General features: G+C 36.5%; 2 protein-coding genes across 2 annotated transcripts; both read right to left on the bottom strand.

The window, feature by feature from the left end:
- Positions 1 to 32: 32 nt before the first annotated feature.
- Positions 33 to 4,055, bottom strand: LOC132639298 (uncharacterized). The gene is made up of 2 exons (XM_060355754.1): positions 3,303 to 4,055; positions 33 to 3,188 (listed from the first exon to the last, which is right to left on the bottom strand). Exons 1-2 carry the CDS (start codon positions 4,053 to 4,055, stop codon positions 33 to 35), a joined length of 3,909 nt encoding a protein of 1,302 aa, XP_060211737.1.
- A 151-nt stretch (positions 4,056 to 4,206) lies between these two features.
- LOC132639297 (uncharacterized) lies at positions 4,207 to 5,244 on the bottom strand. The gene has a single exon (XM_060355753.1). It carries the CDS (start codon positions 5,242 to 5,244, stop codon positions 4,207 to 4,209), a length of 1,038 nt encoding a protein of 345 aa, XP_060211736.1.
- Between the last annotated feature and the right edge of the window lie 12,481 nt (positions 5,245 to 17,725).

Here is a 17,725-nt window from a genome sequence, read left to right as displayed (position 1 = left end):
CACAAACTCCCCAGTAGAAACTATACACTTCCCTAAGGGACATCAAAAAGATAAAGTCTTTGTAGTTGTCTATCTATGCTAAAAGAGTTTTTGATCTGTTTAGTCCGAAAAGAGGGGAGGCCGAGTTTATCCAAGTTGAACTCCCCCTTAGCTTGTCTCGGCAACTGTGTGAAATCGGTATACCAGATATTCTGATTGCATTCGAGTCCTGTATTAGCAAGAGTGTCTGCTACTTTATTTGCTTCACGAAAACAATGTTGAATCTTGAAATCTTCAAAGCTTTCCAAACTAGTTCTGATATCCATCACCACCATCTGAAGATTCCAAGGCATAGAAGCAAAGTTTTGAATCCATTTAATCAACATAAGGGAATCACTTTCCACTTCGATTTTCCTGATAGCATTGTCTATGCACCACTTCAAACCAGTTTGTAACGCTGTAGCTTCTGAGAGATTATTAGTCATGCATCCCAAAGGAGAGGAGAAGGCACTGATAAGCTTTCCTTGATGATTTCTGATAACACCACCACCACCACTGAGGCCTGGATTCCCTTTAGAACATCCATCTGTATTCAATTTCAACCATCCATCTCTAGGGGGAAACCATTTGACAGGGGTAACCGATATATCGGGCTTTGCTTTGTCTATAAGATCATAAAAGTGGTACCATTTCATAAAAGGTGGTATTCTGGGAGACTGATTGTGTGTCACTAAGTTCAATTGCTGGTTAATCATCAAGATTATGCCATTATATGACATCCTAGAGTTCTCAAATCTGCTCTTATACCTTGATTTCCATATCTGCCAAATGATGATACTAGGAGCAACTCGTAGGATCAATTTCTGAATAGGATTATCAGCTCTTGTCATCCACCAAGTGAGAATCACTTGCCTTAATTCATGTTGCCCAGTTCTGATGCCCATCATCCTGTTAAAATGAAGCCAAATTGTCCTACTAATTCTGCTCTTACAAAATAAATGTTCCTCATCTTCAACATCAGGCAACAAACAACAATTACATTTAGAGGGACCGTGACAGCCAAGCCTCTTAAGATTATTATCCACCGCCACTTTGTGTTTGAGGAGTCTCCATAAAAAGAAAGAGATTTTAAAAGGGGATTTCTGGTGCCAAATCATCCTATTGAAAAAAGTGTTATTTCTGCATTCCCTTACGCTATTCCAAGCTGATCTACAATTAAATCTCCCATCTGTTGAAACCGTCCACACTGGCTGATCTTTTAGATGTGTAGAGCTAATTGTAACTCTCTGAATTTCTTGTACCTTATCAGGAGGCAAGCATAGTGAAAGTTTACAAACATCCCATCTTCCATCTATAATAAAATCAGCAACGTGAATTCTAATGGAAGTGGAGGCATCTACAAAGTCAGCAAGCTTGCCATTGCCCAACCAATTATCCCACCAAAAGCTGGAATTGCCAGAATGAATCTTCCAAAAGATTAGATGGTCCACTCTATGTATGATATGCATCATTCTTCTCCATGTATGAGACTGGGAGTAGTTCCACTTTCTTGCCATAGGATGGACCCTCTGAGAATACTTCGCCCTCATAAACTCAGTCCATAGGGAGTCCTTAGTTCTAAAGTTCCACCACAATTTTGCAGCAAAAGCATCAGAAGTATCCTGCAAAGATCTCACTCCTATTCCTCCTTCTGCTGTGGGGTAACACAATTTATCCCAAGAGGCCCAATGATACTTGTTTTTTCCTTCGAAAGATCCCCAAAAGAAATTTGCAAAGGCTTTCTCAATTTGTTGGATGGTAGTCTTTGGGGGTTGACAAATGGAAAGGAGATGCATTGGCATAGCACTCAATACATGCTTGATAAGAATAATTCTCCCTCCAGTAGAAAGGAACCTGTTATGCCAGCTACCAATCCGCTGAACAATTCTAGTCACCATGTCAGTGAAGAAGTGAACCCTCTTTCTACCAGCAAATAATGGACAACCAAGATATATAATAGGGAATTCTTTTTCTTGAAATTTCAGCAGCTTAGCCACTATTTTTCTTCTCTTTATAGGAGTATCATCAGCCATCAAGAAACAACATTTGGCCTTGTTGATGAGTTGTCCAGAGTTATTTTCATATTTATTCAAGGCCTCTATTATCAATTGTATAGTGTAAGTTTTACCTGCACAAAAAATAATAATATCATCAGCATATGATAAGTGATTAATCATAGGACCATTTGATTGCATGTTGAATCCACTAAATCTAGGTATATCAAAAAGTTTGTTAAGGAGTCTAGTTAGAACTTCAGCAACAATTATAAATAAGGATGGGGAGATTAGATCTCCTTGTTTCACTCCCCTATAAGACTGGAAAAAACCATGCCTTCGACCATTTATAATTACAGAATACCACATATTAGAGAGGAGATTCCATATGATCATAATCCATTGTTCAGAAAAACCCATCTTCCTCATAACTATACACAAGAAATTCCATGACAATCGGTCGTAAGCTTTGCTCATGTCCAGTTTGATGATAACATTTCCACCCTTGTTAGGCTTCCTGATATTATGGATTATCTCCTGGGCAAGTAGGACATTCTCCCCAATTGATCTGTCTTTTACGAAGCCACTTTGGTTCTGTGAGATAATCTTGGGAATGATCCTTGATAGTCTGTCATTGAGCACTTTTGAGACAATCTTTTGGGAGACATTACTCAAACTGATAGGCTTGAAATCAGTAAAAGATTGAGGATTGTCAGATTTAGGAATAAGAACAAGACAAGTATTAGTAAAGAATTTAGGTAACTGATGGCCCCTGATGACAGCCTTAACCATGTTAACCAAATCATCACCAACTATATCCCAAGTTTTTTGGAAAAAGAAACCATTAAAACCATCAGGTCCTGCAGAGCTGTTAGGGTCGATATCAAAAACTGCTCTTTTAACTTCTTCATGGGATGCCTCTTCTATCAGAAAGTTGTTCTCCTCTTCAGAAACCATTCTAGGAACCAGGTTGATGATGTCTCTATCCACTTCTTTGAACAAATCCTGGTAGAAATTGACAGCAGCTGCACCAATGTTTTCATCACCTTCCACCCACTGGTCTTCCACCTTGATTCTGTAGATGTTCAAGAGCTTCCTTCTCCCCTTCACAACACTATGGAAAATTTTTGTATTTTCATCACCCTCTTTATACCATCTAAGGTTTGCCTTCTGTCTCTAGAATTTGTCCACTATTTTATGATGGATCATCAAATCAGCTTTAGCCTTGTTGAGGGCCATTCTATCATTTTGATCAAGAGATATCATCCATCTTTCCTCGCAAGAGTTAACCATTGTTTCTAGTTGTTGAGTCTTAAGGAAAATATCTCCAATTTGAGTTCTAGACCATTCACAAAGTGCTTTACTAAGTCTCTTTAGTTTTTGATGAAAGATCCAGAAAATATTACCGTTGACTTCCGGATTCCAATTCAACTTAACAACATTATAGAAATCAGGTTGTTCCTCCCAGAAATTAAGGAATCTAAAATATTTGATAAAGTTAGCATCATCATTACAAGCAGAAACAAGTAAAGGGCAATGATCAGAACTAGTCCTGGTAAGATGCTGGACAGTGGTGTTAGGCAAGAAATTGGTCCATTCATCATTCGCCAACACCCTGTCCAGCCTTTTCCATATGACATCATTGTTCTTCCTTTCATTGCACCAAGTGTAATTGTGGCCAAAGTAACCCAAATCTGTTAATCCACAATCATTAATACAATCTAAGAAAGGTAGGCTCTTCTTTAGTCTATGAGGTGCACCCCCCAGTTTTTCTTCAGCATTTAAAATACTGTTATAATCCCCACAGACAATCCAAGGGCCAGAGATAGTAGAGGAAAAGGCTCTCATATGATCCCATAATTCTTCCCTTCCAACAGATTTAGATTTAGCATACACCGAAGAGATAAATAGATCAGTATTAGAGCTACTATTCTTAATTAAACAGGTAATCATTTGAGCATGGTTAGAAAATACATTACAGATAATGCTAGAGCTCCAGAATATCCAGATTTTGTTGCTCAGGTTAGAGAAACATCCATCCATTCCTAGTATGTTTTTATAATGCTCAATTGAAGTATCCTGCAAAAAAGGCTCTTGTAAAGCAATAAAAGATACTTTATGAAATTTTATAAGGTATACCAATCTTTCACTGGCTGCTTGGGATTTCATACCCCTAATATTCCAATTGAGGATCTTAATCATTAATAGGAATATTAGAGGTTTTTTGTGAAGTGCTCTTTTGTGCTTTGGTGGAAGTATTGCCCCTGGCCTTCTGTTTTTGTCCAGTGTCTTTATTTGCTCTTGGGGATAGTCCCTCTTTCATGCATAGATCAGCAATAGCTTTCTTTGCTTCTTTTGAGTCTCTTCCCTTGCCCCCAAGGGTTTTGATCAGAATCTCAGCTTCTTCATCAGATGACCCATTAGATTCTTCTTCCTCAGAAGTTGTATTCTCAGCCCATTCATCATCAGGAGGTTCCTTATTTTGGGTTGATTCCTTAGTTGCTCCTTCACTTGTATGGACATTTTTTTGTTGGCTTGGTTTATCACCCTCAACTTCCAGATTGACAAACCTATTTTGAGTAATATCCTCCTTGTCTCCTATAAATAACTGCTTAACAGGTCTAGTCTTCTTTTTTCTTTCAGTTATCCATTGAGTATTGCTATGCAGTTTTTCTTTGTCATTTGGAGACAAGACCACTTGAGTTGCGTTATGATCTTTAGTAAGTATCTCTATGGACTGTTTTTCAGATGACACTTGTATCTGTTGCTCTTGATTTTTATTTTGTATAGGATTGCTGCTTGTAGAGGTTATCATTGTATCCACAACTTGCCTTTCCTCATTTTTCTTTCCCACTACCTCTTTCCTTACCTCCTCATTAGTTGGAGATGGTTTGTCCACCCCAAATATTGCTATAGTGGGCTTGTATGTTTGTTTTGGAGGGGCACTAGTACCTCTTTTTGAGATCTTCGTGGCCATATTGCGATTTTGTTCTTCCCTGCCTCTTTGTTTCTGAGGAACTGCCTCTTTTGTATTGTCCTCAGACACTTTTTGTTGCTTCTGCTCCTCCCTTAGCTCTTTCTGATTTTGAATTTCAATTTCTTTCTGATTATGGGGTAGAGCTTCTTTCATATTACCCTTAGCAATTTGTGGATCCTGTTGATTATTCTTGTTCTTTCCCTTCTCCTGATTAATCTTATCCATCTCCTCCATCTCAGTTTTTTCTTTTTCCATTCTTCTACATTGGGCCATATATCTACAATAATTGCAAAATTTTGGAACCCCTTCATAATCAATTTTGCTGCTCAAATCCGTGAAGAGGGTTTGTGGAATTCCTAATGCCAATCCAGACGTGGTTTTGTCGTGGTTTGGTTAAGTCAATTTCCACTCGCACTTTTGCCATACTTGGTCTCGTTCTACCCTTTGTAGCAGTATCCATAGCCAAAGGTACCCCGATAGGGCTCAGAATCTGTTTGATATAGTGCCAAGTATGTAGGTGATAAAGAAGCTTAGGCAAAATGACCCATACTGGAGTAAGAGGGCTATCCTCTTCCGGAGTAAAATCAGGGGTCCATCGACTAAGCCACATAGGTTGCCTATCGATTTCAATGACATGTTTAAAGTAAACGGTTTTGAAATCTTCTTCATTATACACATCAATGAAAACATTTTTATTATCATAAACCCCAGTTTGAACCGTACCCTTAAGTGGAAAGCTCTCTTTGACAGTTGCTCGGATGATTTCAATTTGGGGTCTAGTTTTCAAAAATCGACCATTAATAGTGTACTTACATTCTTCTGCCATGGTGCCATAGTAGTCTTCCGCATCAAAGATCACCGCCGACATCCCATTATGCCTTGTGATTGTTGCCGTGACAGTTTCCCTTCGCTGGTCGGAAATTGGATTTTGTATGCCGGAAACAGCTTGCATGTAGTTTGATTTTGGTGGAATTGTTTCAGGGGTTTTGCTCGTCCCCACCTTTGGGTCAGGTGGTCGGTCAAGACGCGCCGGAAAAAGTCCAGCTGCCATCTCCGTGAGGAGGCGCGTGGATCACAATCGCTAGGAAAGTTCCTGTTATTTTACCGTTGAGCAGATAGAGTAGAAGAAACGTTCGAACTCATATGATCAATTCTAGATCGCCCCGGTTTATACTAATGTATCCTAATGAATTTCATACGTTTTTCCAAACAAAACCGGGAAAAAAATGCTTGTGTGTAGTTACATAAAAAACGAGCGAGCATCTGAGATTGATTAGTAGAGCATTTATATTTGGAGACGGATGAAGGATATGGCAAAAGAAATAATTCTATCGTGGTAATTTGAAAAGGGTTGGTACAACTTGCCACCATTTAGACACTTGAACTAAGCCTTGTTCAAGTTGGGCACCTCAACTTCTAATGAAGTGTTCCAATTTAGATACTTTCGGTCATCTATTAGGTAGTTAGATTAACCAAATAAAATATGCCATCTCCTTTAACTATACGCATTCGCCTCAATAAGCCGTAAATCCCCAAACATTTTCTACTGGAGGTTGATGTATATAATTAAAGGAGATGACATATTTTATGTGATTAACTTAACTACCTAATAGATGAATGAAAACAGATGCAAAAAATTCAAGTTTTGAACCGAAGGTGTCTAATTAAAGCACTTTATTGGAGTTGATGTGTTCAATTGGAACAAGGCTTAGTTCAAATGTCTAAATTGAATATTGTGACAAGTGTAGGGGGATGGCTATGTGTCAAGCCAAAGAAAATATGGGATAGGGAAAATGAGCTAAAAGGGCTCTTTGAGAGTGGAATGCAGAATAAGGGATTTCTATTTCTTTTTCCTTTTCTTTTGTTATAATCATATAATTATGAAGAGATGGGGTTGAATTAGAATATTTACAAACTTAGGGTTAACAATTAAAAGATCAAAACTTTTAACAAAACCCCAAAATTCCATCGATTTTACCCATTTTCAAACGCATCAGTTCTTGCTCTTTCTCTCCTTTCTCTATTCTCTTCTCTTTTTCTTTTCCCCATTCCTTCTCCTTTGTTCGAAAATCGAAGGTAGATCAACATTACTTTGCCAGCCTACAAGTTCACCTTGAAGACAATTTTAATTTCAAGGTAATTTTTTTTTTCTCTCTTCATATTTTCCCCTTCTTGCCTCAACTCCACATCAAAATATAGTTGACTGGAAAACAAGAATGAAATACCTAGAAAACAACATATTTGAGCATGCTTACTCTATTTATTCTGTGTTTCTTTTTTATTGTTAAGAAAACATCTGTTCTGTGTTCTCTTTAGGAACTTGTTAGGGACAGTAAATAAATACCTAGAATTAATATTGGAACTTGACAGGTTGATATTGGTATTTGGATTGTGGTGGGTATATTATTGATTGTTCTCACTTTTCAATTCTTTCTGCATTCAATTTTTTGTTAGATAAAAATTGAGTATTGTTAACTCCTTAAGATAAGCTAAGGTGTTTGATAAATTTTCTAAAAGAATTGGTTATTGTTAACTGCATCTTTTATTGGTAACCTGGAGATTTCCAGTTGATGTGTAAGCAATTGCATCTTCATTAAACAACATATTGTTGTTTTCACATTGAGAAGGAAGTTGCAAATGTTTCATGTATTTAATTCTGAGAAAAATATTAACTTGTTGTATTAGTTATTTCATAAAAATCTATGTTGTTTATATATGAAATCTGAATCTACACAAGTTCTATGTGTAAACAATCACATATTGTTTAAACAACTTGTGTTTATTTTATAACTTCGAGAAGTATATTCATTTGGTCTATTTGTTGACAATTTTACGATGCTTTATGTATGCAGATAAAATGAAAAAGAAAAATCAAGGAGTTTATAAAAGAAGGCCTAGAAAAAAGGCTAGGCCAACGGAAGAGGAGTCTGCTCCTGCTAGAGAAGCAGGTAGGTTTCCACAAGCTCAGGTAACAGAAGAAATGACCTCATCAACTCGTGGTTCAGTTAGAGAAGAAGAAAATGCAGAAGATGAGGAATCAATAGATTAGGAAGAAGAAAATGAAAGTAGAAAAGAAAGTGCAGAAGATGAGGAATGTGCAGAAGATGAGGAATCAACGCATAAGGAAGAAGAAAATGAAAGTGGAGAAGAAAATGCAAAAGATGAGAAATCAACGCATAAACAAGAAGCAAATGAAAGTGGAGAAGAAAATGCAGAAGATGAGAAATCAACGGATCAACAAGAAGAAAATGAAAGTAGAGAAGAAACAAATAATGATGTACTTTTCGAACAAAGAAAAAAGTATAACATGATGAGAATGCTGCCCCTTCAGATGAAATGTGAGTGTTTTTTTAAATTATCATTACTGAAAACAAAGAGTAGGTGTTTCAGCATCCATTTACTATTTTCTAGGAAACTACGACTAGTTCAAACAACAGATGGATGCTTAAACACCTACTAATTGTTTATTGTAAACAACAGTTGTTATTTAAGCATCGACTAGTTGTTTAAACTACCACCAGTACAACAGATGTTTGTAGCTTTTTTATACTTTCTTTTAATTAATCAACTTTATAATCATCTACAGTTTGCTGATGATTCTGATATTGAGATTCCCGAATGCATCAAGTCCATTTATCTTACAAAATATCGCTTCAAGACACATTATTCCGTGCACGGTGATTTTCCGGGAAAGATTTTTGTAAAGTCACCTTTAGGAGGAAAAGCATTTATTGAATTCAGAGGAGTTCTGGTAGAACAGGGTATTTTAGATAGGTTAAAAAAAGTGTTTTGGGCATTTTCTTGATATTCCAATGTAGCGAATGAATTTCGGGTCGTTGATAGTTCATGGTCTTCTACTCCGACATATCATTTGTGAGAAAAAGATGGTACTGTGGTTTGAATATGAAATATGCCTGTTTGTTTTATATTGAGGGAATTTGCCTTGATGACGGGACTACAGTGTCACCTCTTTCCTTCTGGAGAAGCATTGGCTAGTCGGCTAAAGAAGGGGTGACACTGTAGTCCGGTCATCAAGGCAAATTCCCTCAATCCCAAATAAACAGGAATATTTTCATATTCAAACCACAGTTCCATATTTTTCTCACCAATGATATGTCGGAGTAGAAGACCATGAACTATCAGTGAACCGAAATTCACTCGCTACATTGGAATATCAAGAAAATGCCCAAAACACTTTTTTTTAACCTATCTAAAATACCCTGTTCTACCAGAACTCCTCTGAATTCAAAAAATGCTTTTCCTCCTAAAGGTGACTTTACAAAAATCTTTCCCGGAAAATCACCGTGCACAGAATAATGTGTCTTGAAGCGATATTTTGTAAGATCAATGGACTTGATGCATTCGGGAACCTCAATATCAGAATCATCAACAAACTGTACATGATTATAAAGTTGATTAATTAAAAGAAAGTATAAAAAAATCCACAAACATCTATTATACTGGTGGTAGTTTAAACAACCAGTCGATGCTTAAATAACAACTATTTGTTTACAATAAACAATTAGTAGGTGTTTAAGCATCCATCTGTTGTTTGAACTGGTGGTAGTTTCCTAGAAAATAGTAAATGGATGCTGAAACACCTACTCTTTGTTTTCAGTAATGGTAATTTAAAAAAACACTCAGATTTGATCATGAAGGGGCAACATTCTGATCATGTTATACTTTTTTTCTTTGTTCGAAAAGTACATCATGATTTGTTTCTTCTCCACTTTCATTTTCTTCTTGTTGATCCGTTGATTTCTCATCTTCTGCATTTTCTTCTCCACTTTCATTTTCTTTTTCATTATGCATTGATTCCTCATCTTCTACACTTTCTTTTCCACTTTCATTTTCTTCTTCCTGATATATTGATTCCTCATCTTCTGCACTTTCTTTTCCACTTTCATTTTCTTCTTCCTGCTCTATTGATTCCTCATCTTTCTCATCTTCTGCATTTTCTTATTCTCTAACTGAACCACGAGCTGATGAGGTCATTTCTTCTGTTACCTGAGCTTGTGGAAACCTATCTGCTTCTCTAGCAGGAGCAGACTCCTCTTCCGTTGGCCTAGCCTTTTTTCTAGGCCTTCTTTTATAAACTCCTTGATTTTTATTTTCCATTTTATCTGCATACATAAAGCATCGTAAAATTGTCAACAAATAGACCAAATGAATAAACTTCTCGAAGTTATAAAATAAACACAAATTGTTTAAACAATATGTGATTGTTTACACATAGAACCGGTGTAGATTCAGATTTCATATATAAACAACATAGATTTCTATAAAATAACTAATACAACAAATTAATATTTTCCTCAGAATTAAATACATGAAACATTTTCAACTTCCTTCTCAATGTGAAAACAACAATATGTTGTTTAATGAAGATGCAGTTGCTTACACATCAACTGGAAATCTCCAGGTTACCAATAAAATATGCCGTTAACAATAACCAATTCTTTTAGAAAATTTATCAAACACCTTAGCTTATCTTAAGAAGTTAACAATACTCAATTTTTATCTAACAAAAAATTGAATGCAGAAAGAATTGAAAAGTGAGAACAATCAATAATATACCCACCACAATCCAAATACCAATATCAACCTGTCAAGTTCCAATATTAATTCTAGGTATTTATTTACTGTCCTTCGGAAACAGCCGTCCTACCTTGGTAGGAGTAAGGTCTGCGTACACTCTACCCTCCCCAGACCCCACGATGTGGCATTTCACTGGGTTGTTGTTGTTGTATTTATTTACTGTCCCTAACAAGTTCCTAAAGAGAACACAGAAGAGATGTTTTCTTAACAATAAAAAGAAACACAGAATAAATAGAGTAAGCATGCCCAAATATGTTGTTTTCTAGGTATTTCATTCTTGTTTTCCAGTCAACTATATTTTGATGTGGAGTTGGGGCAAGAAGAGGAAAGTATGACAAAAAAAAAAAAAAGATTACCTTGAAATTAAAATTGTCTTCAAGGTGAACTTGTAGGCTGGCAAAGTAATGCTGATCTACCTTCGATTTTCAAACAAAGGAGAAGGAATGGGGAAAAGAAAGGAGAAGAGAAGAGAGAAGGGAGAGAAAGACCAAGAACTGGTGCATTTGAAAATGGGTAAACCGATGGACTTTTGGGGTTTTGTTAAAAGTTTTAGATCCTTTAATTGTTAACCCTAAGTTTGTAAATATTCTAATTCAACCCCATCTCTTCATAATTATATGATTATAACAAAAGAAAAGGAAAAAGAAATAGAAATCCCTTATTCTTCATTCCACTCTCAAAGAGCTCTTTTTACTCATTTTCCCAGCTCGCTACAAAAACATGTTCTATTGTTTAGATCAACCATAGCCACTACACCGTGACCAGTGATGCTAAAATTGTGGAAGCTTATTTGATGGGCCAATAGTGCATTGTCTATCGTCACCTTTTCTCTTATTTTTCTTTCAGCAAAAGGGATACATATTGTTGATGTGTTGGCCAACACCATACGGCTCTTGTGAAACTTTTGAGAAAACCTCCTATTTATAGAATTGAATAGAGCAGTAATCGGGAATTCTCTTTTCTCCAAGAACATTGAGTTAATTGACTCAGCAATGTTGGTGGTCATTACATCATACCTAGAACATCAAGAAATACATATATATTAACTAAGAATCTGCACTGTAAACAATCAGAAAGTGCTTGAACGCTTCCTGTTGTTTAGTGTAAACAAATAAAATTTGTTTAAACAACCACTGGTTGTTTATAACGTACCTGTTGCCAGGGAAGTGTGCTCTACTCCATCTATGAAAACCAACATCCTCAAGATATTTAGTGACGCTCATATCCAAATCTTTGATTTTTTGAAAATGATCATTAAACTCGTCCCTCCGATATGCTTTCGCTGCATCATAAAAATGGTGCATCCAATCTCCATAGTGAAAGTTTTTGTGGATGCTTTCACCAAGGTGCCTCATGCAAGCTCCATAATGAGCTTCAGTATAAATCTCTGAAACTGCTTTCTTTATAGATGAATGTCTATCAGAAATTATGCACAACTCATTAGTGTTGGGGACGATCTCGAGCAATTGGTCAAAAAAGTACTGATACGAGGCATCACACTCCGAATTTACTACACAAAATGCCAAGGGGAATATGTGATTTTCGGTATCCAGCGCCATAGCAGACAACAACACTCCGCCAAACTTTCCAAACAAATGTGTTCCATCAACAACTAGGACTTTTCTTGTATAAGCAAATCCGTTTATCCAAGCTCCATAGGATACAAAAAAATACAAGAACCTGCCACGAGAATCAACCTTCAAATCTATCTTGCTTCCTTCATTTGTAACATGAATCATATGATGGTACTTATCTATAACTTCATATCCGTGTTTTGGTGTTCCTCTTGTCAAAGCTTTTGCAATATAACTACCCACCAGACCCTTCCAGCAACTAATCTTGCATCCCAATTCTACACGAATTGTTTCCTTAATTTCTCTTGTAGATAGACTATTCCGCTCGATAAACTTATTTTCAATGTGTTTAGCAACGACTTCAGCGGTTGCGTGTCGATGATGGCTTGTAAGATGTTGTACTGCACATGTGTGCATATGCTGGTATGTGGTAATACGAAACCTATCGGTACACTCAAACTTCATAGCTCGTATTCGCCACTAGCAATTTTTATCTACACATTTGATATTGTAGATTTTTTTTTTGTGTTCTTTACATGCTCAAAACTAAAATTATTCTTCACGGCAGCAAGGTTCAACAGGATTTTCAATTCTTGCTTCTTCTTGAAAGTTAGTGTCACGACCCAACCCCGTAGGCCATGACTAGTGTCCGTGCTGTTCATCCAAACGTACCCCATAGCCCCAACTGGCATATTAGCATAATATATCAATATAAGATTCAACTGGCGTTACTAAATATCGCATAGGCGCAAGTATAACACGTGGAAGCCGATAAGACCATCACAGACCATAACAACCCAAAAGCATATACAGAACCCACATGTATGTCTACAGACCTCTACAGAACAAAACAGAATCCTAAGACGGGACAGGGCCCCGTCGTACCCCTGAATAGCATACATATACACAATAACAGAAGACTGTACCAAGATATAGGCCCCGGATAAAAGAGCGCTCCAAAATAGCAGACCAAAGTCCTAAGCGGGCGGTTCAGCAAATCTGTCGTCTGTACCTGCGCGGCATGAAAACGCAGCCCCCGAAGAACAGGGGGTCAGTACGGAATATGTACTGAGTATGTAAAGCAGGGAGTGTAGTAAGCAAGTCAGCACAGAAACCGAAAATGTGGATATGAACATAATGGATATAGAACGTACCCGGCCCAATAGGGGACTCGGTAGTATAGGTACATCATAATCATATGCATGAGCATGTATAACTGTATGTCAATATCATAAACCGTACCCGACCCACTACGGGACTCGGTAACGTAAAAAAATCATACCATATGCATGCACACACATATATATATATAAATATCGTACCCGACCCTCTAGTGGGGGACTCGGTGAATGGAATCATCAGATGCCCTCCTGGCCACCGTAGCCCGTCATTACATCACCACATCACCACATCATTATCAGATACACATATACATACCGTACCCGGCCCTCTAGTGAGGGGCTCGGTGAATAGTGCAGTAGAAAGTGCACGATAACATACCCGGCCCGAGACTCGGTGAAAGAGATCATAACACATGCACGAGCAGAGTAGTGAGAAACTGATGCACATAATCAAGACTCAATGAAATGATCGAACGTATTATCAGAGTGTTCATAGCGGACCTTTCACATAAGATATTTGTGCCAGAATACTTATACCGGAATACTTGTATCAAATACTCGTATCAGAAGATTCATATCTAAATAATCATACCAGAGTACTTATGTGCGAATGCTTATGTCGGAACATTTACACCAAACTACTTATTTCGGAAAACTTATATCAAAATGCTTATACCGGAATATTCGTAGCGGAGATCTTGTGTCAAAGAGGGCGTACAATTCATAACAAACTTGGAACGGTTAGAATACCACCATTTAGTAGTCGGAACGGTAACCAAGAGTTTCCTTTAATTATCGTATAGAAGTAAGTCAAATAGAACAATAAGAGGGGATTCGGGAATAGTGGACCCACCTCGGGTCAAATGAGGTGGCTTACATAATTTTACGTATTTTACACTTTATAATATCCCTTATGAAAGTTTTAGAGTAATCGGGTCCTATTTGCTCAAGTTCTAGGTGTGTAGACAACTTTTCTAATCATTAGCAACATAATCGATTCAATTCCACTGAATGAAAAAGGGAGAAATTTAATCGTGGGTTCCGAAGAGTAGAGTTATCCCCGAGGTCCAAGTTCAAACCTAATACGTCTAGGACATGCCAAGAGAAGAAAAGGTGGAGCTTTACATACCTTTCTTGCCCTTTACGATCGCCAAAGCTCGAATCCCGTTTCATCAGAAACCTACAAATGGTCACATTTACCAATTACTATTCATAAGGCTTAGAGTTCCAATTTTTAATTTAGTATTTGTCTACCGAAATTTCGGCAGCACCTCCCCTATAAATACAACATTCCCGAGAATTCAACTCGGCCAAATTCATCAACACAATACCAAAGCAACACCAACAACATCAAGAATCACAACAAAAATACATTCTAACATAAATGTTCCTCTTTTCTACATTATGCAATAACTCCCATTCCAACTTCACACTTCCAACTTCATGTCAACGTTCTCATATTTATTTACTAATCCAAAACCATTCAAATACAATTCGGAAACATTTCATATCATTTCTACAAAATATTCACAAAATATACAAAATATACAAACTTTCCACCAAGGCCATAATGCATCCAAAACTTCTAATCTTTAACATACATATTCATAACATGTTTCCATCTTCTAATTTCCTCAACAACCATCCTAACTTGCATCTTAGCAACCTAATTTCCATAATGACATAAAATCATACTAAGACGACATAAGCTCCTACATTCCATTTCAATGCAAACTTACCTCATTTTACCTTCATTTACATTGCAAGGGTCACAACAACACAACTAACATATTAAACAACATTAATCCATTTCCATTCCAACTTCAATGTACCACACGACTATACCCTATACTTCCAACTTCAACGAACTTCTTTCAACTTCCATTTCCAATATAATTTCCATCATAACCACAACTAGAATGCAACATGAAATTCAACACACTATAGATATACACATATATACATACACGACTACACACACACACACACACACACACACACACACACATATATATATATATATATATATATATATATATATATATATCCACTTTGTAAACTCCCATATTTCCAAAGTTTCTACTCATTTCCATATACTACAACACAAACTAACCTTCATAACATAATAAAAAGGAATTGATTCTTACCTTCTTCTCCAATATTCTTTACTTGAATAAATTGTCAACTTGAAGAAACAAGTCCTCTTCCTTCCAAACCAACTACACCAAGTTGTAGAGGAGCCTTGAATTAATGGAAATTCAACAAGAAAATAATTTTTGAATCAATATTTTGAGGGGCAAATTTTTGGAGTGGTGGCCGAATGGCCCTTCTCTTGTGTTCTTGGTTTTTCTCTTGTTTCTCCTTCTATTCTTTCTCTTGAAAGTTCTAGGGAATTTAATGAATAAGTGCCCCTTTATTAATTAGCACATGGAAATTAAATAAGTCAAATGGGCTTGGCCATTACATGGCCGGCCACCCTTCTCCTTTGGGCCCTAATTTTTAACATTTATTTTGAGCCCAATGACTTATGGATCACATTTCGTAATTCCCGAAACAAATTTCCAAAGTTCCAATTTCGCCCTTGGCCTTTACCCGCGTTTCCACATCAATATTTTTCATGAACAACGCACACATATCTTAATCCAAATCAACATATAACCTTATTCCTTGCAAATCAAAATTATTTTAAGTTTCTCCGAATATGCGAAAGTACGGGGCATAACAGTTAGACCCGAGAAAAATCCTGTGCCGTCTTCACGACTGTGGCTACACTGTGTTGAGCCTCAACCCCCTGTGTATTGCTCGGATTAATAGGAGAATCTATATCTTCTTCTGCTCGTTCTACCCCTGTAGTATTGTAATTAAATTCTGGAAACTCTGAAATAGCTTCTACCCCGTTGTATTGTAATCAAATCCTGTAAAATTTCCAACTTCTTCTTGCCCAACTGCATTGCTTGCAAGTCCAGGGAACACTAAAACTGATTCTCCAGATTCTGAAACTTCCATCGGTCCAATTTCAACCGTATTTACCATTAGAATGGGCGAACGATAACCATCTTTGTCAACATCAGCTAAATAAGTGAACAAATCATCATCATCCTTTATTTCAGAAAAATGTGCTTTTTCCGTTGCAATAACGCTGAGCATGTAAGTGATTGAGAGATCCTTCGGCGCACAAAATAACTTACACCTAGTAATGACGATATCTACAAACTCATCATACGTAACCTCCCTCCTCACTAGTATCGGTAATGTAAGACCACCCATCGATTTTCAACTATAATACTCATCGGTCTCTATCCATTCACCATGTAGATCAACTGCTAATAGTAGTTTGTCCCCCATTAATTGTCACAACACCTGCGGATATTACAAAGATACATATTAGAATTTGTGACAATATTATAGTCAGTACAGTATTTATACATAGAGAATTTATATGCAGGTTCGTAGTGTAAACAACATGTGGTTGTTTAAACAAAGTTTGGTTATTTACATGGAGCCTGAATGTGCAGTGCAAACTCTTAGTATATATACCATGCGGTTGTTTAAACTACATATGAATATTTAAATACATTAGGATGTGCAGTTTTTTAGTGCAAACACTACATGGATATTTTAAAAAAAAATATGATGTTTATGTGAACACCATGTGCAATGCAGGTCCTTTGTGTAAACACCATACAATTGTTTAAACAACATGCAATTGTTTGTAAACAACTATACGTTGTTTATAAACAACATGCAGTTGTTTATAAACAACGTGACACGTTGTTTATTAGCAATCCAGAAGAACAGAATGTTTAATTTAGAAAACGATGAAGAACGTTAAATTATTACCTTAAATCACTGAGATGAACTGTTTATCCCCTTTGAAGCAAATTCCCAAACACCGTATTAACAAATTAATATCAAGAACAGAGAAGTAAAACAAATTAAAAAATCTTTGATTTAGTGATGAAGAAGAAGGCAAATACATATTTCATTTTTATTCAATGAAGATAAATCTAACCCTAGTTTGAAGAGAGCAAGACGTTTGGAAGGCTGGAATGTGCGGAGATTGAAAAAGAAGAAGAAGATGAAGATGAATGTGGGTAGGTTCTCTACGCTGAAATGACCTGACTAAATGGGATATTTTGTTGCCCTTTTGGCCAAAAAACCCTTTTGTATGTTGGGCTTGTTTTGTAAATAGAAAAACTTTGGGGTGTATAAAAATGTTTTTTTTTTAAATGAAAAACCCATTAATACCTAATTATAATAGAATTCCTTTTACCCAATTTTTAAAACTTGTGTCATAAATCCTTAAATAAATAACTCAAAAGTCCCTTTTAATTCCATCCCCTGTGAAAGGTGCTATCTGATACAAGGAAGGGGATGGAATTAAAAGAGACTCTTGAGTCTTTTATTTAAGAAATAAAGACTCAAGTTCTAGAATTGAGTAAA

This window comes from Lycium barbarum, chromosome 5, assembly GCF_019175385.1.
Source record: "Lycium barbarum isolate Lr01 chromosome 5, ASM1917538v2, whole genome shotgun sequence".
Lineage (NCBI taxonomy): Eukaryota > Viridiplantae > Streptophyta > Magnoliopsida > Solanales > Solanaceae > Lycium > Lycium barbarum.
This window is presented reverse-complemented; position numbering and strand designations above follow the sequence as displayed.